The following is a 23,368-nucleotide window of genomic DNA, read 5'->3' on the forward strand; positions in this document are numbered from 1 at the left end:
GAAAGAATACATCTCGGTAGCTATGGCCTGGAAAAGCAGTAGGAGATGGCCCAAGTCCTTGGGCCCCTGCACTCGCATGGGAGACCTAAAGGAAGCTCCTGACTCATGGTTTCAGATCGGCACAGCTCCAGCCATTGCAGCCAATTGGGGAGTGAACCAGAAGATGGAAGACACCTCTCTCTCCTCTCTCCTCTCTTCTCTCTCCTCTCTCCTCTCTCCTCTCTCCTCTCTCCCCTCTCCCCTCTCCCCTCTCTCCTCTCTCCTCTCTCCTCTCTCTGTGTAACTCTACCTTTCAAATAAATAAATCAATCTTTAAAAAAAGAATGCATCTGAATCTCAGTCATGGACACAGTTTAAACTCAGCATGGGACCTCCTGCTGTATAGTGTTGATCTCTAGACCCTTTCCAAGTATTGGCTAAGAAGTGAGCAATCCTTTCTGCACAGGGAAAGTAACAGCTATAGTCAATGCCACAGGGAGAGTTGAGATGGTGGCCTAGGTAAAGCCTATTCTTTTTCTTCCAAAATTACCAGGAGTTCCTCATAGACTTAAGAATTCTTAGCAAAGATCACATATTTCAATTATTTTAAAGGATCTGGGAATTTTCTAGTAAGAGATTCTGGCAAAAAAAGTACTTGAAATGAATTGAGTAAAGAAAGGGTTATATTGAGAACATGGATAGATAGAAATACAAATAGCTCTTTTGATTCCATATAAGTTGGATCTGTAGTCCCAAAGCATTTCTAAGAAAAGCTGGTGATAAGTCAAACACTTGGTTTTAGAGTTTAAAACAATTAGTTAACAATTTTGCAAAGAAGTAATTGCTTGCACTAATTTATTTTTAAAGAAGATATCTAGCTGCTTTAATAAATTAGACAGCCATTTGTCACTTCTCCCCCACACCTGCTGAAGTAAATGTGACAACAAAGTATGAGTTCACTTCCTAAAAGCTTGGGGAAAATAGTGGATTTAGGGTGAGGAGTAGAGTATAATATTGAAATATCAGGATAGCAGCAGTTGGAAGAAGATGGGAATCAAAACTGTAAAAGAGAACTGTGAAAACCATTATCATCATTTCAGAATTCCTGTTTATGAACCACATGTACAAAAGTGGTCTTTGGATCAAGGCCATTTCTGGGCTACAACTTTCTTGGCATTTGTACCTTACAATGACTGATTGGAGATAATGAGGTAAATTGGGTAAGTTTTGATTTTTTAAACAAAATGATAATATTATTATAAAAAATAAGATGGCATAGCAATTAAGAGGACAAATTGTGGATTTGGACACACCTGGTTTCAAATCCTTTCTCCACCACTTACCAGCTGTGTGAATTTGCAACATGAGTATCATAAATGACCCAAGTAAGTAGGGTACATACCATTCCCAGTGTACAGAAATACACACTGAGTCCCAGAGCCTGAGGCCTGGTCACACGTGTGATGAGTTGTAGAACCCGGATGTAATTCAGACCATTTTTGCTTGTATACTGTACTAACTTAAAAGTTATTTGCTAGTGACTGCCTCAGCCCCAGCTGAGATGATGGGCACCGAAGTAACATACATTACAGATGGAAAGAAGTGTATAGAGTTAAAAATCAATGCAATTTGCTATATAATTGGCTATGGGAGCTTGAGGATTAAAAAATTAAATGGCATTTAGGATGATCCCTTATTGGAGATTGCACACTGCTTTATTCACACAGCAGCCCCTCCATTCTTCTGGGAATCATCTCAGTTCACCTCAATTTTATGTTCCAGTTGGGAGCTGCCCTGTTCTTACACAACCTTCCCATTGGGAAACAAAGGAATGCTCTAGAGGTGCGTACTTGGCTTCACTTCACCAATAAGGCCTCTTTCTCTCAATTTTTGTGATTTGATCCAAGAGAACTCAACCACTCCCCAAGTAGCTATAAGTTGTAATGCTATAGAGCAATGCTGTCCAATAGAAATATAATGTGAGCCAAGTATGCAATTTTAATTTTTCTAATTACCACATTCAAAAGAAAATGTGAAATTAATTTTAATAATATATTTTACTTAGCATAGAACATCCAATATGTTATGCTTTCAACATGCAATAAATATTTCCTTAACAAATGAGATCTTTTACAAGTTTTTTTTTTTTTTTTGTACTCAGTCTTTAAGACTCAATGCATATTTTCCATTTACAGCTAGAATATCTCAGTTGGGACAAGCCGCATTTCAAGTTCTCAACAGCCACATGTGATTGGTGGCTACCATATTAGACAGCCCAAGGTCTAAAGAGCCATATGGCCCACCACATGGATAAAGTCAGTCTATTATGGAAAAAGGAAGTATGTCAATGTACAGAAAGTTGCAGAGATAAGACACAGGAAGAAAAAACAAAACTACTGATGTCATTTCAATTCCCTAATGCTAGGAGTTCTTGAGGATCAACTGTGCCTCCTTGCCCTGGGATCAGTCATAGCCTAGATCTTCTATGAAATATCTCACTTTCTTATCAAGAATCTCCTACTTTGCTTTTTTAATATCATTTTTATTATTATTATTAATAATAAAGTCAATTCATTCTCGTGACTTTCCCTTATGGATGGAAATGGTCTCAATTTGTATACCCACATCCTGTTCTTAGAAGACATTACTAATTACAGAGGCTCTTTTGCTTATGTTGGGGTTACATCCAGAAAAATTCACCATCAATTAAAAATTCCCTAAGTCAAAACTGCATTAGTACACATCACCTACTGAACATCATAACTTGTTTGTAAAGATGCTATTTATGTATTTGAGAGGTAGAGTTACAGACAGATAGAGGGAGAGACAGAGAGAATGGTCCTCCATTCGCTGGTTCACTCCCCAAATGGCCACAAGGGTCGGAGCTGGGCTGATCTGAAGCTAGGATCCAGGAGCTTCATCTGGGTCTCCCATGTAGGTGCAGGGACCCAAGCACTTGGGCCATCTTCCGCTGCTTTCCCAAGCCATCAGTAGAGAGCTGGGTTGGAAGAGGAGCAGTGGGACTTGAACGGGTGCCTATATAGGATGCCGGTGCCACAGGCGGAGGCTTAACCTACTATACCACAGTGCTGGCCCCTGAATATCTTAACACACAATGCACAGTATATGTCAGTTATTTCTCTCTCAAAGATTGTGGGGCACTGTACTTACTGCTGCTGCCTAGCACAAAGAGAGAAGTAAGTTGCACCACAGTAAGTCGAAGCATTGTAATCCAGGGACCATCTGTAAGTGTTTCATTGCCCTGTTTTTGATGGATCCTAAATATGTCCTAAGAATCCTTCTCAGCCATGTTCTAAGTAGGCAATACCTAGTAATTGGCTTACACATGTGAGTGGAAATGTATCTGCCACATTTGCTGGATAGCTGCAATGTGTACGTTATATTACTTCCCATGATGAACCCTGAGAGACCTCTCTTTCTGTTTATGTCACAAGTGAAGTAACCCCTGCCTGTCCTAGAAATAGTGAGTTTGAATATTGGAGGGGACACGAATTTATGAGGGACTGAAGAACCTACAATAGCCACAGGAGATAAAGCCAGAAACACATACCTTGACCGGTTATGGCAATCATATGTGCTTTTTGTCCCCAGGTTGGGGTAGCCTGGGATGCTAACTTGACATGCAGAAATTGAGTCAGGGGACTGGTGCTGTGGCATAGTGGGTAAAGCCGCCACCTGCAGTGCCAGCATCCCATATGGGCTCCAGCTCCAGTTCCATCTGCTCCACTTCCAATCCAGCGCTCTGCTATGGCCTAGGAAAGCAGTAGAAGATGGCCTGAGTCCTTGGGCCCTTGCACCCTTGTGGGAGACCCAGGAGAAGCTCCTGGCTCCTGGCTTTGGATCAGCGCAGCTCTGGACGTTGTGGTCAATTGGAGAGTGAACCAGAGGATGAAAGAGCTCTCTCTCACTCTGTGTCTCTGCCTCTACTTCTTTCTAAGTGTAACTTTGACTTTCAAATAAATAAATAAATGTTTTTTTAAAAAAAGAAAGAAGTTGAGTCAGCCATTGTGAAATGTGGCAAACACTCAAAGGTTGAATGGGGAACTTCTTGATAAGTCTTTATAACAGACCGATTTCCTAAGTATTCTACTTTGGAGTTGTAATAAATGTAAGCCAAAGGAGGAAAAACTTGAGATTAGTAAATGCACTGATAAAAAAATGAATTCTGTCAAATTTCTGAAAGAAGTGTGAATGTGTGAATCAAACTTCTGGAAGAAGTTTCCGATTAATCTGAACATGTCACTGGTAGTGCTGGTAGGATTTTCTAAGCGGTAAGGCTATAGGAGTAATTTTATCCAAAGAGACCAAAAGCAAAATAGTCCGATTAAAAATGAAAATGTAAAAATCTTTCTTTTTGATAAATTTTGATAAATAATAAAATTTGCAGGAAGCCAGAAGTACTCTTCACAATCTGGCTTCTCTAAGATTTTTCAGAAATTACTTTCCCTTTGTAACAATGTCACTTTTTGGAGAGGAAGAAGTTACATTTTAAAGTAAAGAATTCTGAGATGACCACACCCTAGCCAGCATTATTAGAATAATTACTGATACAATGCTGCCCTCTAGCAATGGTTCAGCCTGTGCTTCTGCCCCTGCAGTCCTCTCTCTGGACAACTAAGACACCTTCTTCCATCCACAGCATGTTCAAACAGAACAAAAGTCGTCACTTAGACTGGCTCCCTAATATGAATTTTTTTTCTTTTTTTTTAATATTTTTTTTGACAGGCAGAGTGGACAGTGAGAGAGAGAGACAGAGGGAAAGGTCTTCCTTTGCCGTTGGTTCACCCTCCAATGGCCGCCGCGGCTGGCGCGCTGCGGCCGGCGCACCGCGCTGACCCGATGGCAGGAGCCAGGAGCCAGGTGCTTTTCCTGGTCTCCCATGGGGTGCAGGGCCCAAGCACCTGGGCCATCCTCCACTGCACTCCCGGGCCACAGCAGAGGGCTGGCCTGGAAGAGGGCAACCGGGACAGAATCCGGCGCCCCGACCGGGACTAGAACCCAGTGTGCCGGCGCCGCTAGGCGGAGGATTAGCCTAGTGAGCCGCGGCGCCGGCCTACCTAATATGAATTTAACAATGATAAAGATGAAGTGACGGAGGCCCACAATGGTCAAGTGAGCTCCCCAAAGTCACACAGGTTGTCACTAACACAGCTGGAATTAGAACCCATATTTTCATAGTGCTTTATTCTTCTCTCTTGCCCTCTCCCCTTCTCTTCAATCCTTCCTCCTCTTCTTCCCACTCTCTCAGGATACAAATGGTTAACTTTTGGTGATCAAGTTATGAAGCAACTGAGTGGGTCAAAAAAAAGAGCCCTAGACCAGTGACTTATTACCCCAGCAGTGAGTTCTTTGCTTAGGTTATTGTGTCTGGTGGAACAAAGACGCTTCTGTAAGAGAGAAGTCACATTTCCTTATGAAGCCTCTTTCTAACTAAGGGTTCTGGGTTTTCAACAATCCCCCAAACACAAGGACACACTCACCTTTGTTCTGAAACCATCATTGTTGCACAAAGTAGAAGTTGTGGGGCTGAGAGGCCACAAGAATCTGCCTTTTTCACCCTCCATACCAACCTGAAAAGATCTGGGGCAATAGCATAGTTGCTGGCAGGCTGGAGATTAAGAGAATAGTGAATTCCCCCAGGATGTTCTCCAAATGGAGCCTTCCAACAATATTCATGGGAATATGCTTCAGGATGCTAGAATTTGTAGTAAAAATACATTAGAGAGAAGGTCAGCATCATTATCCATCAGGGAAATACAGCACAAGAACACAATGAGATGCCACTCACATCACTTAGGATGGCTAGAATTTAAACATTGACAAAAAAGAATCTTCACGAGGATGTGGAGAACTTGGAACCTTCTCCCCCTGCTGATGGGTGTTTGAAAATGTTGCAACCTTTTGCAAAAGAGTTTGGCAGTTACTCAGAAGGTGAGACATAGGGCTGGGTATTTGACACAGCAGTTAAGACACCATTTGGGATGTCCATGACCCATATTGGGTAAAAGGTCAAGCTCGACTCCCAATTCCAACTTCTTGCTAATGTGCACCTTGGGAAGCAGCAGATAACGGCTCGATTACTTAGGTCCTGTCACTCATGTGGGAAACCCAGACTGAGTTTTCAGCTCCTGGATTTGGCCTGGCCCAGCCCCAGCTGTTAGGGATGTTTAGGAATGAACCAGCATATTGGAAATCTCTCTCTCTCTCTTTCTCTCTCTCTCTTTCTTTTTTTTTATTTTATTTTTTGACAGGCAAAGTGGACAGTGAGAGAGGGAGAGACAGAGAGAAAGGTCTTCCTTTTGCCGTTGGTTCACCCTCCAATGGCCGCCGCGGTCGGCGCGCTGAGGCCGGCGCACCGCACTGATCTGATGGCAGGAGCCAGGTGCTTCTCCTGGTCTCCCATGGGGTGCAGGGCCCAAGCACTTGGGCCATCCTCCACTGCACTCCCTGGCCACAGCAGAGAGCTGGCCTGGAAGAGGGGCAACCGGGACAGAATCCGGCGCCCCGACCGGGACTAGAACCTGGTGTGCTGGTGCCACAAGGCGGAGGATTAGCCTAGTGAGCCGCGGCGCCGGCCTCTCTCTCTCTTTCTATCTCTCTCTCTCCCCTCCCCTCCTCCCTCCTCCCCTTTCAAATGAATAAATACGTGCTTTAAAAGATGAAACACAGAGTGACAATATGCTCCAGCAAATACACTCCTAGGTATTTACCCAGTGAAATGAAAAAATATTTTCACACGAAATCTTGTATAGGAAGCTTCATAGCAGCAATATTCATGATACATAGCCAAAAGGTGGAAACAACCAAAATGCCCATCAACTACTGAATCTATAAACAAAATGTAGCATACACATACAACATAGTATTATCCCGCTAGAAAGAGGAATGAAATATGCCATATGCCGTAACATAGATTAACCTTGAAAACATTATGCTAAGTGAAAGAAGCCAGTCATAGGGTGCCAGCACTGTGGCACAGTAGGTTAATCCTCTGCCTGCAGCACCAGCATCCCATATGGGTGCCGGCTCTATTCCCAGCTGCTCCTCTTCCAATCCAGCCCTCTGCTATGGCCTGGGAAGGCAGTAGAAGATGGCCCAAGTGCTTGGGCCCCTGCACCCACATGGGAGACCTGGAAAAAGCTCCTGGCTCCTGGCTTCAGATGGGCGCAGCTCCGACCATTGCAGCCATTTGGGGAGTGAAGCAACGGATGGAAGACCTTTCTCTCTGTCTCTCCCTCTCACTGTCTGTAACTCTAACTCTCAAATAAATAAATAAAAAATCTTTTAAAAAAAAGAAGCCAGTCACAAAAGGCCACGTAAAATATGATATATTTGTATGAAATGTCTATAGTAAGTAAAGCTGTAGCTACAGAAAGTAGATTAATGGTTTCCGGAGCTCAGGTGGAAAGGTCAAATGGGAACTGACTACTTAATGAGCATGGTGTTACATTGTGGGAATGAAGAAAATGTTCTAAAATGATACTGTGGTGAGCACTGCACAACTATGTGAATTCCATGCATTAAAAAACATTGAACTGTACACTTTTTAAACATTTATTTGATTTATTTGAAAGAGTTACAGAGCGAGGTAGAGCCAGAAAGAGAGAGAGAGAGAGGTCTTCCATCCGCTGGTTCACTCCCCAGGTGACTGCAACAGCCAGAGCTGATCTGATCTGAAGCCAGGAGCCAGGAACTTCTTCCGGGTCTCCCACGTGGGTGCAGGGGCCCAAGGACTTGGGCCATCTTCTACTGCTTTCCAGGCCATAGCAGAGAGCTGGATTGGAAGAGGAGCAACCAGGACTTGAATCAGCGCCCATGTGGGATGTCAGCGCTACAGGCCATGGCTTTAACATGCTGTGCCACAGCACCAGTCCCTGAACTGTACACTTTAAATGAGTAAATTATATAACGTAAATTATAGCTCAATAAAACTATTACTTCTTCAACAAATAGTGCTGACAAAACTGGATCTCCACATGCAGAAGAACGGCTTTCATACAGAAATTAACAAACAATAAATGCTGGCGAGGATATAAGGAAAAGAATACCCTAATCCACTGTTGGTGGGAATGTAAACTGGTGTAGGCACTGTGGAAGACAGTATGGAGATACCTCAGAACTCTGAATATAGACCTATATGTCATCCAGCCATCCCATTACTGAGACTTTACCCAAGGGAAATGAAATCAGTAAATAAAAGAGTTCTCTGCACCTCCATATTTATTGCAGCTCAATTCACAATAGCTAAGACATGGAATCAACCTGAATGTCAACTGAAGATTGGATAAAGAAATTATAGGATATGTGCACCACGGAATACTACACAGTGCTTTAAAAAGTGAAATCCTGTCATTTGCAACAAAATGGATGCAACTGGAAAACATTATACTTAGTGGAATAAGCCAGTCCCAAAGTGACAAATACTTTATATTCTCTCTGATTTATGGTAACCAATAGAGCACCTAAAAGGAAATTTATAGAAATGAAATTGACACTTTGAGATGCAACGACTTTGAACAGCCCTTGTCTCAACTGTTGAGAAACAGGTTTTTTTTTTTTAAACTATTTGTTGAACTCTTTACTTAGTATAAAGTTAACCATGTGTATACAAAGTTAATTGAAAATAGATCTTAGTAAAAAAAAATAAGAATGGGACTAGGAGAAAGAGGAGGAAGAAGGGTGGGAGTGCAGTTAGGAGGGCAGGTATCATATCTTCCTACACTTGTATGTATGAAATGCATGAAGCTTGTATACCTTAAATAAAAGGCTTCTGGGGAAAAAAAGACAGACACAAAAAATAAAAATAAAACCATTACCAAAAGTACTAAAATTTGAAGAAAGGCATTAGAGGGGTTTCCGGATCAGTCCGTTCAAAATCCACTTACGCATGAGTACCTAGACCTGTGAAATCCTCAGCAGAGAATGTAAAAGGGTGATGGCTCTTGTTTCTTAAATCTTTGCAGATCCCTCAGGTTGAGCCTAGCTCTAAGCACAGCACCTATTATACGAACAGTGAATTGTCTTTATTTGGTGTGAACTTCAGCCACATGTATAGTAAAATTGTAACTGTACAGAGATTAGTATAGTCCTTGCTCAGGAACGACATGTACATTTGTGAGCCATTGCATATTATTTACAAAAGTGAGAGAACATTACGGTGAGTGGCAGTAGAGCAGTGTGTATAGAATTAGAGGTCCCCAGTACTGCTCCTTAAGCACTGTGTGAATACTTCAAATCCAGTTAGCCCAGCTTCCTTCTGACTCTATCCTAGTGGCCTCAGAGGGCTCAGAAGCTTATTGGTCTCCCATTCAGGTCCGCTTAGTTTGGTACATCTAGGGATTTCCTGTTCTTCGTTTCATGCTCAGTTGTGAGTCTTTTTCCCACATTTATCCAGGATGTCTTTGAATTCATAGTAGGAGACACCATTCTAGGTTGCCTCCATGAAGCTGTTGAGCCCAGAAGTATGTGGTGCATTTCTAGTGTGTGTATTCTTCCCCCAGTGGTAGAAGTAGGTTAATCGTCTATGGGAGGGAAGTGGTGTTGGAAGGCAGGGCAATGGAGTAAATGAATAAATGACTTAGCATCTTCTTTCCTTGTGCACCCTGCCCCTTTTCTGAGGGAGAAATGAAAAAGGGGAGAGCATAAGCAGTGAGAAAGAAGAGTCAGCTCTTGGCATAATGGCCCCTCCACGTTCAGAGCCCTGAACCTTTCCACAGATGCCTGGGCCCAGGGTGCATTTCTTCTCAAAGGGAAGATGTCCAGTGAAGAATATTGGGCCAGTGTTCAAAACACAGGCTGCTCTTCTCTGAGGCCACGGCTAAGACCCTGAGCAGAACCTCCTGAGTGCAATAGCATTCCTCAGTTATTGATTCTTTTCCTTGAACATTGAAGACTTTCCCCAAATGCACCCGAGGGGATTGACATCTGGAGCTAGGTCAGGGAAGAAGGGAAAATCAGAGCCTCCTACTTTATGAGCTTCAAATATTGGCTGGTGTACAGTGGCAAATTTGTTCAGAGGAAGAGGGTGAGTCCTCACAAGGGTCATCTAGTCATGAAAAATGAAGCCATATATAATATATAGTAGAGAAGTTTCACGTGTGGGTTCTGGGGCCAAACTGCATGTGTGCAAATCCCACCTCTGCTGCTATTTAGCTGTGGAGCCTGAGGCCAGTTACTTAACCTCTCTGTGCTTCAGATTCCCAGTGTGTAAAAATGGGATTCATGAATGCACCTACTTCTTGGGGTTGTTGTGAAGGCTATATCAGATAATCAAGGGAAGTCTTAATTCAGAACCTGTGATAAATGTCTGATAGATGTTCATATTAAACTGTGCCTTCTGTCAGGCTTCAGGGATTTGTTTTTAAATTTGCCTCCATATTTAAAAGAGGAGCCCTGAAGAGAAAGGATTCTGAATATGGCTCAACTAGCCCTACACTACCCCATCCACTTCCCAGCCCCCTCAGGGCCAAGCTCAAGTTTACAGTGCAGAGGAAAACATAATGTTACTCTGCTCTCTTATATAATGTACCTGAAGCCTGTGACTTAAACTTAAAAAAGACATATTAACAGGGGATAAGGCACACAAAATTTAACTAATCTTAATAGTTCCATTTTTACATGCACAGAGGCCTTCACAGAAAATAAGTGAAGATAAAAAAAAGCAGGTAGAGCCAGGGACTTACATACCATTTTAACAAAGGGTGATCATTTGTAAAGATGTAACAAGCTAAGGAAAACCAGTTTGGGCTTCTAGCAGCAGTAAAATTATGGGAAGGCAAGTATATGGGGGAAACTAATGGAAGATACGGATAATTTTTAAATGTTTGTTTGTGCATATCTATCTTGGTGCTGATTTTCCCTTTCAAGTAGTAATTGTTATTTCCTCTTGGTAAAGGAGAGGAGAGGGGGAACACCTTAACCAGAAGAAATGTATCACTTGGTTTATGGCCCTAAGGAGGAAGACAATAACTCTTTTTTCCCAAAGAAACCTTTTATATAAGGAATACAAAGTTGACGCATTTCATAACTACAACTTTAGGAATATAGTGATTCTTCCCACCATACTTGCCCTCCCACCCACATTCCCACCCCCCCCCACCTCCTCCCTCTCCATTCCCAGTCCCCTTCTCCACTAAGATCCATTTTCAATTAAATTTATACACAGAAGACCAACTCTATACTAAGTAAAGAATTCAACAATGTGCACACACACAAAAAAAAAACTATTCCTTAACAGTGGAGACAATGGCTGTTCAAAGTCATTGAATTTCAAAGTTAATTTCACTTTTTTTAGAAGCTTAATTAACTTTAAAGAAGCCCCAAGAATTATACTTTTTTTAAATTTATTTATTTATTTGAAAGGCAGAGTTACAGAGAGGCAGAGGCAGAGAAAGAGAGGTCTTCCATCTGCTGGTTCACTCCCCAGATGGCTGCAACAGCTGGAGCTGTGCTGATCAGATGCCAGGAGCCAGGAGCTTGGCTTCTTCCTGGTTTCATGCAGGTGCAGGGGCCCAAGATTTGGGCCATCTTGTACTGCTTTCCCAGGCCATCGCAGAGAGCTGGATCAGAAGTGGAGCAGCCAGGACTAGAACTGGCGCCCATATGGGTAGAAGTGCTCAAAGTCAAGTTTATTCCTCCATTGATCATTTTAACTTCCTACACTATCTATCTACAAATCTTCCCTTGGCTCACAAGGGTTTTATAGTTTGCTTCTCCTGTCTCACAACTCTCTAAGAGATCTCTTTCATTTGATCTGCCCAGACTAGTCCAGTGTAGTAGGATCCTGAATGAACCAAAAGTGAGACTCAGAAATATCTTGAAATTCTCTGTGATATTGGTCATTCAGCGGCAGCACAAGCCTGTACTTGTATGGGGATGGCAGTCTTTAAGAGGTTTTGTACACTGCTAGTCTTTGCAGAGCAGGGATAGAGGCCAGGTAGTAAGTAAAAGGACAGCAGAAGAATGGAGGAGCAAGACCTGATGGCATTTGCTCTCCAACTATGCCCTAAGGACAGGGAATGTAGAAGAGGTTCTCAGTGTCTCTTAACATGGACTACATGTTTTAAAGAGATCTATGGATTTACAGCATCTTTGGCATGGAGACAAGTTTAGAGATCAGCTAGAAGAATACAGGAAAGGGAGTAGAAGGACAGGTCTGTATAGACATTCTGAGTTCCTTTGCTCTCCACACATAGGGACCAAGTCTGAAAGTCTGATCCAGGGCAGAGAAATTCTTCCAGAAGAAACAAGATTTTTTTTTTCTCATAGGGGCCTCCTTGAGATGCAGGGTAGAGGTAATGTGTTCAGTGTCTAGGTGACAAAGGCTGATACAGAATTGCTATAGACATTTCTGCCCTTTTGGATGGACCCATTGGTGTGGACCCAACATGGTCAGAAGAGAGGGTATCACCATTTAGAGCCCCTATGAATGCAAAATTATGAATGCCCTGGAATCCACACCCTCCCCAGCAGAGGCCTCTGTGTTCCCACAGCCAGAAGTACCCACCAGCAAGCAGGGTTGAGTGGCTGCCCTTGAGTGGCTATGTGGGCCTGTGACCCCCACAAGGCAGGGTAGGAGTCAAAGAAGAGCAGAAGAGGACTGTCTCAGAACATGTGACATTGCTGGGGTCTTCCCCAAATTAATGGCCATAAGTACCATAACACATAAGTGAGTATGGGGGTTGATAAAATCTAAGTTTTTCCTGCTATCAAAGATGATTTTCACCCGTGGACCAATGACTCCTGGAGAAACATGAAACACCATTTTCCAACAGATGACATTGTCTCAAGTACTTGGGTACATGATAGCCCAGCTCCATGTAGATGCTGAGTGGCTCTTGAAATATTTCTAAATATAACCTTTTGGGCAGATGAAACAGGGACTGAGCTCTGGCAGGATATGATTGCACTTCATTTGTTCCATTTATCTCTAGTGATATTAGCTCAAAGGAGAAAAAAGGCAAAATCAAAAGGAAGAGTAGCTGGGGAGAAAATAAGGAAAAAATTACTACTGTTCTCCATTATCATGGCTATAAGAAAATCAGTTTGTTTTTTTTTTTTTTGCCAGGCAGTTAGACAGTGAGAAAGAGAGAGACAAAGAGAGAGTTATAGACAGTGAGAGAGAGAGAGAGAGAGAAAGATCTTCCTTCCGTTGGTTCACTCTCCTAACGGCCGCTACGGCCGGCGCTGCGCCAATCCGAAGCCAGGAGCCAGGTGCTTCATCCCAGTCTCCCGTGGGGTGCAGGGCCCAAGCACTTGGGCCATCCTCCACTGCCCTCCTGGGCCACAGCAGAGAGCTGGACTGGAAGAGGAGCAACCGGGACTAGTGCCCGGCACCCCAACCGGGACTAGAACCCGGGGTGCCAGCGCTGCAGGTGGAGGATTAGCCAAGTGAGCCACAGCGCCGGCCAATCAGTTTCATTTTTAAGACGTTCTCCTTCCTATATACATTTTCAGGCATCAGTTGTGACTTCTATATCATCAGCTTCTTATTGTAGTAGAGAGAAAACTTGTTGGTGCTTTTCCAAGCTGAAGGCAATTCTCACTGAACATGGACTCCAAACTCCACTTGGGCCTAGACTGGGTGAGGTGTGAGCCAACGAGCCCAGACAAGAGCGGAAAAAGCAGGGTCCAATGAGACCAGCCATTGCTAGGCCTGTAACTTGTGTTTCCCAACTTATTGCACACTCTTGTTCTTAAGGCAATAGCACTGGTGATTGAGGCAGCTGCACACAGTCCACAGAGCCAGATTCTTATGTATAGTATCATGGGGCTGACAATTTGTGTGCCAATCCTTGATTCTTCTGAGAATCATTTTCTTCTTCCTGGAATCAGATTCAACTTCCATGGTAATGGAGTAGTGGACTTGAATCTCCAGAGAGAGTCTTGGCTCTGTTCCTCTCTTTCCCTCCCCCACTGCCACCACCCTAGAATCAACTCCTCTAGCCAGTCACCTGGACTATGCAGAAGGGGCTCAGTGGCTTTCTTGACTCCTTAGCCACTCTGCCTCCAAACTGTTGCCATGCTAATTTTCTAAAACAGATTTCTAATCATGTCACTGTTACAGTTTATAGAAGATCTTTGAGTAACCTAAGTATATTGATAAATTATTATTGAATAAATTGGTCCCATTTGTATTAAATTCCCCATTATCCCGATTTCATGTGTTTATACCCTTCAGCACAATTTCAATCTATCTTACATAAGTGTATTTCTTATTCTCTGACTTCTCCCTGCATCAGAATGGAATTTTCCTCTGTGTAGGGGGTCTTATCCATCCTCCAAACAGTGGCCAACAGATGTTGGATAATGAATATTCATTGATGGAAGTGCTCAAAAAATCAAATCCTATAGCCACAGGCAAATTCTTTTTGCCTAAATGAACTTTATTTACTTTTATGATAACAAATGTAATACATGCTTAGTTTAGAGAATCTGGAAAGTACAGAGAAGTAGAAAAAAGAAAATTTAAAAAAAAAATCCATATCCCCACCACCCAAAGGCAAACACTGCTCATATTGTCTTCTAACTAAGTATACCTGGTTAGAGATCAGGACCTGTGTCAAGAGTGCTGGCATGAAGCACAACAGCCAAAGAGAAGGCAATTAGCAACAGAGGGGCTTACCCAGAGATCAGCTCTAAAGATTCCACAATGAAGAACAACGGCCATAAACAGTAGATCAAGAAGTCAGAAGCTGACAACACAAGAACAAGTTGCATTACTGATAGAATGTAGTGAGATGGTGCTTTCAGAAGTTCAGCACCTGTCACATGGTACATTATCAATAACTGTTAGCCATTACTATCACTAGTGTCATTATTATTATGGGTCAAAACAAGTGGTTTGGGATGGAGACAATAAATTGGGCAAGGGCCCCAGAGACCCATTTTAGGTGCTACAATGTGGGACGTAAGGGCAAATCCCCTGGGTTAAAAGGGTGGTATAGGATTGGAGATCATTCACCTTATAGACTGTCCTTCCAGGTGAAATGGGGCCAGAGCCCCCTCAAGTTTGCCTGATGACACATGGCAAGATACTCTAAAGTGTTTTTGAGGTAGGACATGATTTCTCCTGCCTGGACTTCTCCCTGGACCAAGAACTAGGAATGGCCTTGATGGTGATGAGTGCTCAGAACCTCACATACCATATGCTCTTATAGTCCACACTTTGACTGTCCAGGCAGGTCACAGGCATGTGGGTGAGTAAAGAAGGTCAAGTTGACCAAGTGGGAGACAGGGTGGGATGTGCCTGGAGTTGGAACTCGTGGATGAAGGCAACAAGGCTTAGGATGCAGTTGAATGAAATGGGTCCAGGAAACAGTCCTCAGGTTAGCAGCCAAGTCAGATATCATCGAAGAGTCCGGGGAGCATTACTTGTTGGTGGGGGCCTTCTGATGGCCTGTGCTCTGGCGAAGGTGGTCATGAAGACCCTCTTGAGGATCACCATGCTCTTTCAGGTAGTAACAGCGTTTGGAAACATGCTGGTGCTGGGAGTGAGACAAAAAAATCAGAGATAAGAGTCACGCATCCTATGACAAGGGGTGCCCTGCCTGGATAAGTTCAGTGCTTAGCAGATCAAGGAACTTGGCTAATTGATCTTACTCATAAAAAGTCTGACCAAGGACTAGGCTAACCAAATTCCCTAGTGACCTCAGTTCACAACAAATGCAGTTGTAGGCATGACCTAGCCACCAGAAGGAAATCCCTCCCTTAGAATTGGGCTTCAGATTAATAGTGTTGGGACTGAGCCCAGTCAGTTCCCTCATAATCAGAAGATAACACTTTAACCATCTCAGGTCCTCAATAACTTAGGTAGGATATTGCTCCTGAAAGTGGTTAATACACCCAAAATAGCTACATAGCTACACTTGCTGATGAAAGTCCAGGTTGGGATTTATGGTCTAGGAGTTCAATGCCTCCCCCCACGACACATACATACACACACACACACACACACACACAACACAACACAGACCTCTCCCTTAGTCTACCCAAAAGAGCAGGATAATCTTCCCCATCGTCACCTCTTCATTTTTCTGCCCCAAACCCTTGTGTGTATTTTCCCATCATTACCTCTTCAGTCTGCTGCTGAGCGCTCAGTTCATTCCCCATGGCCTCCTCATTATTCCGCTTACAGGCTGTCGGCAGAACCTGGCTCAAGTTGCCCGGGGAATCCTTCTCTTCAGCCAGCTGGCACTCAGTGTACAGAGACCTGTCTATCAGCTCCTTTAGGCTGCCAGCCACCTTCAGGAAGATCCGACCCATTTTGGTGGTAACAGCTTCCGAGAGGCCTTCCAGAAACCTGGTCCGTAGAATGGCATCAGACCAAGATAAGTGCCGGGCCAGCAGCAGGAAGTCAGTGGCATACTGCCTGACTGACTTCTGGCCCTGCTTGGGATGGCAGAGGACAGCACTGAGGATGTCTATCTCAGATAGGGAGTCATACAGACCCTGTGACCTGCTGAGGAAAGTTTGGCTCTCATCTGAGAGGGGGTTTCCTACCTCCATCTGCAAGATGGACCATCTCTCTGCTGCCCCCAGATGAAGAGACACCAGAAACGCCATTTTCTCCGAATCATCCAGAAATCCCTTCATTTGCTTCTCCTCATCAACCTCCATCTCTTCCTCCTCGGAGCATGAACCTCGGGCTGCTTCCTGCTCTTCTAAGAGGTAGCAGAGTGCTGGAGTCAGCATTCCAAAGGATGGTACTTCCTTGGGTTGTGCATTTGTTGCCTCAGGGGCTGTGGCAGTCATGTGTGGCATGGACTCTGATCCAGAGGCTGTGACATTGACGTGAGGGGTAAAGACCTCTCCAGAGTCTGCGGCTTTGGTTTTGGAGGTGGACGTCATTCCTAAGGCTGTTTGAGGTGTTCTCATTGCTCCAGAGGTTGGGGCCCTCGAGAGCAGCGTGGGCATCCCTACAGGAGCAGAGGTTCTCAGTAGTGGTGTGGACATGGTTCCAGAAGCTGAGGCTCTCAAAAGAGCTGTGGACATTTCTCCAGAATCTAAGGCTGTCATTGGTGGTGTGGCCATTCCCCCAGAAGCTATGTATGTCGTTTGCGGCAAGGACAAAGATCTAGAGCTTGGGGCTCTGGTCTGTGGTGTGGATGTTGCTCCAGAGGCCATGGTTTTCATCAGCGACATAGACATCTCTCCAGAAGCTGTGGCTGACATCAAAGGCATGGATGCTGTTCCAGAGGCTGTGGCCCTCATTAATGGCTGGGACACTCCCCCAGAGACCATGGCTGTCATCTGTGCAGTGGACATCCTTCCAGAGGCTGAAGCTCTTGTTAATTCCATGGACATAGCTTCAGAAACTGAGGGTCTCCTTAGCGGTGTGGCCACTGGGAGCACGCATGTGTCTCCCGAAGCTATGGGTAGCAGTTTGGGTGTGGACACCCCTCTGGAGGCTGGGGTTCTCATGGGTGGTGCAGTTATCCCTCCAGAGGCCATGGAGGTCATGTGAGGCACAGACAGAGTTCCAGAGGCTGTGGATCTCATTAGCTGTGCAGACATTGCTCCAGAGACTGGAGCCTTCATTTGTGGCAGGGACGCCATCATTTGTGGAGCAGATGTTGCTCCATAAGGTGGGGATCTCAGAGGTGTAGCTATGTCTCTGGACACTGAGGGCCTCATTGGTGCCAGGGACATCTCTCCCGATGTTGAAGTTCTCGTGAGCAGTGCAGACAACTCTCCAGAGTCTGAGGCTCTCATTAGCACTGTGGACATTGCTCCAGAGGACGGGGCTCTCACTGTTGATGTGGACATCACAACAGAAGCTGGGGCTCTCATGGGCATCCCTCCAGAGCTCATGGGTCTCGCAAGTGATGTGGACATCCCTCCAGAGTCTTGGGTGCCTACTGGCTGACTTGACATCTTTCCAGAGGCTGGGGCCCTCTTTAGTGATGTGGTCATTGCTCCAGGGCTTGGAGCTTTCATTTCTGGCATGGACATCGCCCCCAAGGCTGTGCCTGTCATCTGTGATGTGGACATCACTTCTGAGGAAGTGGCTCCCATTAGCAGTGTTGGCATCCCTCCAGAGGCTGTGTCTGTCATTTGGGGTGGGGATAGAGCTCCAAGTAGTGATGTGGACATTGCTCCAGAAGCCGCTGTTGACAGTTGCTGCATGAACATTGCTCCAGAGGCTTTGGGTGTCATCAGTGGCTTGGATAATGCTCCAGAGGCTGGAGCTCTCATTAGCAGTGTGGATGATGATCCTGAGGCTTTGGCTGTCATTAGCGGGGTAGATATTGCCCCAGATGCCATGGCTTTCATTTGTGGTGTAGATGTCAAGCCTGAGACTGTGGTCCTCATTTGTGACATGCACATTGATCCAGAAACAGGACCTATCATTTGCAGTGTGGAGATTGAGCCAGAAGCTGGGGCTGTCAGTTGTGGCATGGACATTGTTTCAGAGGCTGTGGCTGTTACTGGCTGCCCAGACATCACTCCAGAAGCTGAGGCTCTCCTTGGTGGTGCGGATATCATCCCAGAGGTTGGAGCTCTCATTCTCTGTGTAGACTTTGCGCCTTTGGCTGTGGCCTTCATAAAGCCTGTGGGAATTGCTCCAGAAGTTTGGGCCATTGGTAACTGTGTGGACATCACTCCAGAGGCTGTGGTTGGCACTTGTTCTATGGTCATGGTCGCAGAGCTTGTGACTGTCATCAGTGGGGTGGACATGGTTCCAGAAGTTAGGACAGTCTTTGGTGATGTAGACATATTTCTGGATGTTGGGGTTCTCATTAGTGGTGCAGACATTACTGCAGAGTCGGGTGCTCTCATTGGTGGTATGGCCATCACCCCGGATGCTGTTGCGCTCATTGGTAGAGTAGACACAATTTCAGTGTCTGGTTGCTGTGGTAAATGTGGAGACATCACTCCAGAGCCCGGGACTGGCATCATTTGGCTAGGTATCACTCCAGAGGCTAGGGCCATCATCAACAGCGGGGACACTGCTTCAGCATCTGAGGCTGACTTTGGTAACATAGACATTTCTTCACCCTCTGCAACTGACAGCAGTGGCGAGGACATTGCTTCAGAGTCTGGAGCTGACATTAGCAGTGAGGACAGTATTCCAGAGTCTGGGCCTGGCATGAGCTGGGTAGACAGTCCCCCAGCATCGTGGTTGCTCACTGGCTGAGATGATGTTTCTCCAGAAGCTAGGGCTGACATTATCAGGGAGGATATCGCTTCACTGTCTGTTCCTGACATGAGCAGGGAAGAGATCTCTCCAGAGACAAGGGCAGTCATCAGCACTTTGGACATTGCCTCAGTGTCTTCATCTGTAATTTGCAATGGGGACATTGCTTCAGAGCCTGAAGCTGGCATTGGCTGTATGGACATCTCTCCAGGGTTTATATCTGGAAGGAGGAGTGGGGATAGCTCTCCAGGATCTGGGGCCAGCATTAATGGTGCAGACATGGCCTCGGAGGATGAAGTGCTCATTGCAGGTGTAGACATCGCTCCAGAGGACGCAGCTGGCATTGCCAATGGTGATTCCTCTGCAGAATCTGTTGCTGCCAGTAGTGCTGTGGACATTGTTCCAAAGTCAGGCATTGTCATCATACCTGGGGACATTAACCCATACTCTGAGGTGGACAGCAACGGGGACAATGTTCCAGAATCTGAAGCTGGCATTAGCAATGGGGACAGTGTCCCAGGGTCCGAGGCCGGCATTAGCAGTGGGGACAATATTCCAGAATCTGAGGCTGGCATTAGCAATGGGGACAGTGTCCCAGAGTCTGACGCTGGTATGGGTGGTGGAGACTCTGCTTCAGAGTTTGCCACTCCCATCATAGATGCAGATATGGTGTCAAAGGCCGGGGATGCCATCAGTTGTGTGGTTGTTCCTCCGGGGTCTGAGGCTGAATTTGAGGTTGTAGGCAACTGTGCATGAGAAGGAGGAATTTGCACTTCTGCCCTGGTCTCTGTCATCAGTCTAGAGAAGCTCATACCCCCACTTTGGAGGTCAACATTTTCTTCCCTCCGCATATTATTGAATCGCAGTGAATGTAAAGGTACTGACATATCTGCTGTGACCAGAGGGCAGTGTGGAGGGATCCCCTAAAGTGATGATATCAGCGTTGAAGCCCAAGTAGCAAGAATATCTGTAAGCAAGAAACAAATTTAGAGGTCAAAAGCTAGTATCAAAAAAATTGGAGAATAGATAAATGATTCATACAAGGGTACTTCAAAATGTTCATGAAAAAAATTGAATTGGAAGATAAGTTTATTTCAGTGCAAAAATTTTGATATCCAGGGGTGGGCATTTAGCCTAGCCATTAAGATGTCTATGTCACATACCTGAGTTTCTGCATTCAACTCCCTGGCTTTGATTTCTGATTTCAGCATCTGGCTAATCTGCACCCTGGGAGGCAGCAGTGGTAGCTGAAGTAGCTGGCCTCCTGTCACCCATGTGAGAGAGCTGGGTTGCATGACCAGCTCCTGGCTTCAACATGGCCCAGCTCCAGCCATTGTGGGCATTTGGAAAGTAAACCAGCAATGGCAGCTCTTTTTCAGTCTCTGTCTCCTTCTGTGCCTCGCACTCAAATTGATTCATTTAAATTTTTTTGAAACCCATACATACATGAGGTCATAAAAAGATCATGGAAAATGTGCATTATGAAAAGCTATGCATATATTTCCAAAAATGCATCCTAAAAACTTCTCTTTAATTCCATATTTCCATAACAATGAACTTTTTGAAATATACCCTCTCCTGAAGTAGAGACCTGTTTTTAATGTGTTGTCAGATAAATGACATTAAAGATGGACCTATCAGGTTAAACAAGCTGCAGCAGTGGATGACTTAGAAGCTAGACTATTCCTTGTGCCTTTATTCTTTTCAAACCAACCCACCCGGTTACTTAGCACAGCACAGACTCTCAGTTTATGAATGCCCACAACCTCAGCAGGCAGGAGCCTGGTTAGCACTGCATTACGTGAAGCAGCATCACCACCTTCTGGCCGACTGTGAGAAATGCAGGTTGCTGGGTTACATTCTATCCCACAGCGGCGCTTAACAAGACAGTCAGGGTACTGGGAGACCTTCATCAAAAGCCCATTGCCCCAGGATAATCATTAGTTCTCAGAACTCATTGAGTCTGCTGGTGGTTTAGTGCCCATTTCACTACTCTGATGGCCCTGAATGTGCTCCTTAGGAAAATGAAGGCATTGATGTGAAGCCCATTAGTTCATGGGCTTCAACCCATGAACTAAAACTCCTAAGTATTATTATCATCATCATCATTAGTATTACTTATAATATTTTCAAAATTTTTAAGCTATTTATTTGAAGGAAGGAGTTGGAGAGGGAGAGTGAAAGAGAGATCTTATCTACTGGTTCACTCCCCAAATGACCCTTAGGGTTAGGCCAGGCTGAAATCAGGGGCCTGGAACTCCATCTGGGTCTCCCAAATGGGTGGCAGGGGTCCAAGGATTTGGGCCATCTTCCACTGCCTTCCAAGGTGCATTATCTGGGAGCTGGATCACAAGTGGAGCAGCCAGGGCTGGTACCAGCATTCATATGGGATGCTGGAGTCACAGACGGTGGCTTAATCCACTGCAGCACAATGCCAGCCCCCACTATTATTACTAAAGACAAGAACAACCACTACTATTGATTGTTCACCTAGTATATGCCAGTTGCTGTACTTTAGGTAACTGTACCCAGCTTTAAACTCTCTGAAATGTGCAGGGATTTGCAGGCAAGATCTCATTTGAATCATAAGATACATTGTGCAATAGCTAAAATCATTATTCCCATTTAACCAGACTGCTCAGATTAGCTAAACTTGGGACTAAAATGCAGGGTCACTGTGACAGTACCAAACTGTATCTTTGACTCTCACCCACTCCTCAGGGTTACCTAGTGTTTGAGCCTGACCCACTTGAAGCCCAATCTATAGCTTGTACAGTTGTCAAGTTTTTCTAATGACAGGGGGTGGACAATACCAGAGCCTTGTACCTCCAACCCACATCCATAAGCAGCCCCAGAAGGGGACATTTTGACATACCACTTGGAAACCAATGCAGATATTACACAATGTTCACACGTCCCCATAACTTGCCCATGCCAAAAAAAAAATGGAAGACTCACCACTTTGGGACAATGTCACAAAAGTCATCAATCTCGTGATGAGAAATCTAGTGACGAAAATACCAAGGGTGAACATTTCCTGGGCAGGCCAAGGCGGGCTGACACTCTGTGAGGCACTTTACATGCATCACTTCATTTGCCTCCCATAGCAACACTCAGACCTGCAGTGCTCCTTACTCATCTTACAAATGAGAAAATTAAGGCCCAGAGAAGCTTAATAATTTTCCTGCAGTCACATAGACCCTCAGATCCATCTAACCCAGGGTCCCCTACTCCTCACCACTGTACTATAATGAGCCACCCTCCCTCCTTACTCAGTCACATTACCAAGATGCCTCCCTCTGTCATCAGCCTGGACAACCATGAGATGGGGAGTCACACAAGAAATACTAGCCTCCTGCTGACATCTTGATTATTCTTCTATTTGGGCCAAAGGAAAAGATGAGCCCAAAGGGCAGTCATAGACATCCACTTCCCATCTTTAGGAAAGGCCTGGAACTTGCCACAGTTCCCCACCCGGCAAAATCCAGAAAGATCGTACCTTGTTAGCAATGGAGAAGAGGGAGCCAGTGTCCTCTGCTCCCCTAGCTCATTTAGTCTGACCAATTGACTTATTCCCCATGCCCAGCCAGTTCATTAAAGTAAGATCCAGTACCAGCAGCTGTTCCCTGCGATCTCCCTTTGCTAGCCCCTGCCACACCCCCTCCTGCCCGCCAGCCAGCTAGCCTGCCTTCCCACCCGCCCCGCTGCTCCTGACTTGCTAGTGCTTGCTCTGACTCTCTGGTCCCAGATTCCTGCCTCTATATAGGCTCTGACATTTGCCTCTGGCCGCCTTTCATTTGACATCCCTCCAGAAGCTCTGCTTGAACACTTGGCCTCTGCAACTCTACCCGTCTCCCCTCACTTCCAATAGTCCCACCAGCACATGCCCCACCCCACCATGCCCGGCCCTGGCTGCCACACAAAGGAGACTGACACAATTAAAGAGAGGAGATCGCAAGGGTCCTGGCTCAGGAAATGAGACCTATACCCTCTGTGCTTGGACACAATGCAACAGTGTGAGCAGCTGGGCCCTTCAAACTGCTATGACATAGGCAGGGCCCTTAGAGGGAAGGAACCAGGGCCAGAGACTGAATGGAGCCACAGGAGGCATTTTCAAAACAGGTCACATGCAGGGAAAGCAGGGTTGAGGAGGACATGCAGTCGGAGCTAGGGAGCAAACCCCTTAACCGAGCCGCGCAATCATGAGAATCAAAAAGCTAGTTTGCCCCA

At 45.2% G+C, this 23,368-nt stretch overlaps 1 protein-coding gene and 1 non-coding gene across 2 annotated transcripts; one reads left to right on the forward strand and one right to left on the reverse strand.

The window, feature by feature from the left end:
* Positions 1–9,030: 9,030 nt before the first annotated feature.
* LOC127485027 (U6 spliceosomal RNA) lies at positions 9,031–9,134 on the forward strand. The gene has a single exon (XR_007912231.3). It is a non-coding gene; the product is annotated as a U6 spliceosomal RNA (small nuclear RNA).
* Positions 9,135–14,377: 5,243 nt separating this feature from the next.
* Positions 14,378–20,086, reverse strand: RTL9 (retrotransposon Gag like 9). Its single transcript, XM_051827239.3, has 2 exons — positions 16,072–20,086; positions 14,378–15,485 (listed from the first exon to the last, which is right to left on the reverse strand). The coding sequence occupies exons 1-2, from the start codon at positions 20,023–20,025 to the stop codon at positions 15,369–15,371; spliced, it is 4,071 nt and encodes a 1,356-aa protein (XP_051683199.2). The 5' UTR covers positions 20,026–20,086; the 3' UTR covers positions 14,378–15,368.
* Between the last annotated feature and the right edge of the window lie 3,282 nt (positions 20,087–23,368).

This window comes from Oryctolagus cuniculus, chromosome X, assembly GCF_051225735.1.
Source record: "Oryctolagus cuniculus isolate XC-2025 breed Fujian yellow rabbit chromosome X, ASM5122573v1, whole genome shotgun sequence".
In the NCBI taxonomy this organism is placed as follows: Eukaryota; Metazoa; Chordata; class Mammalia; order Lagomorpha; family Leporidae; genus Oryctolagus; species Oryctolagus cuniculus.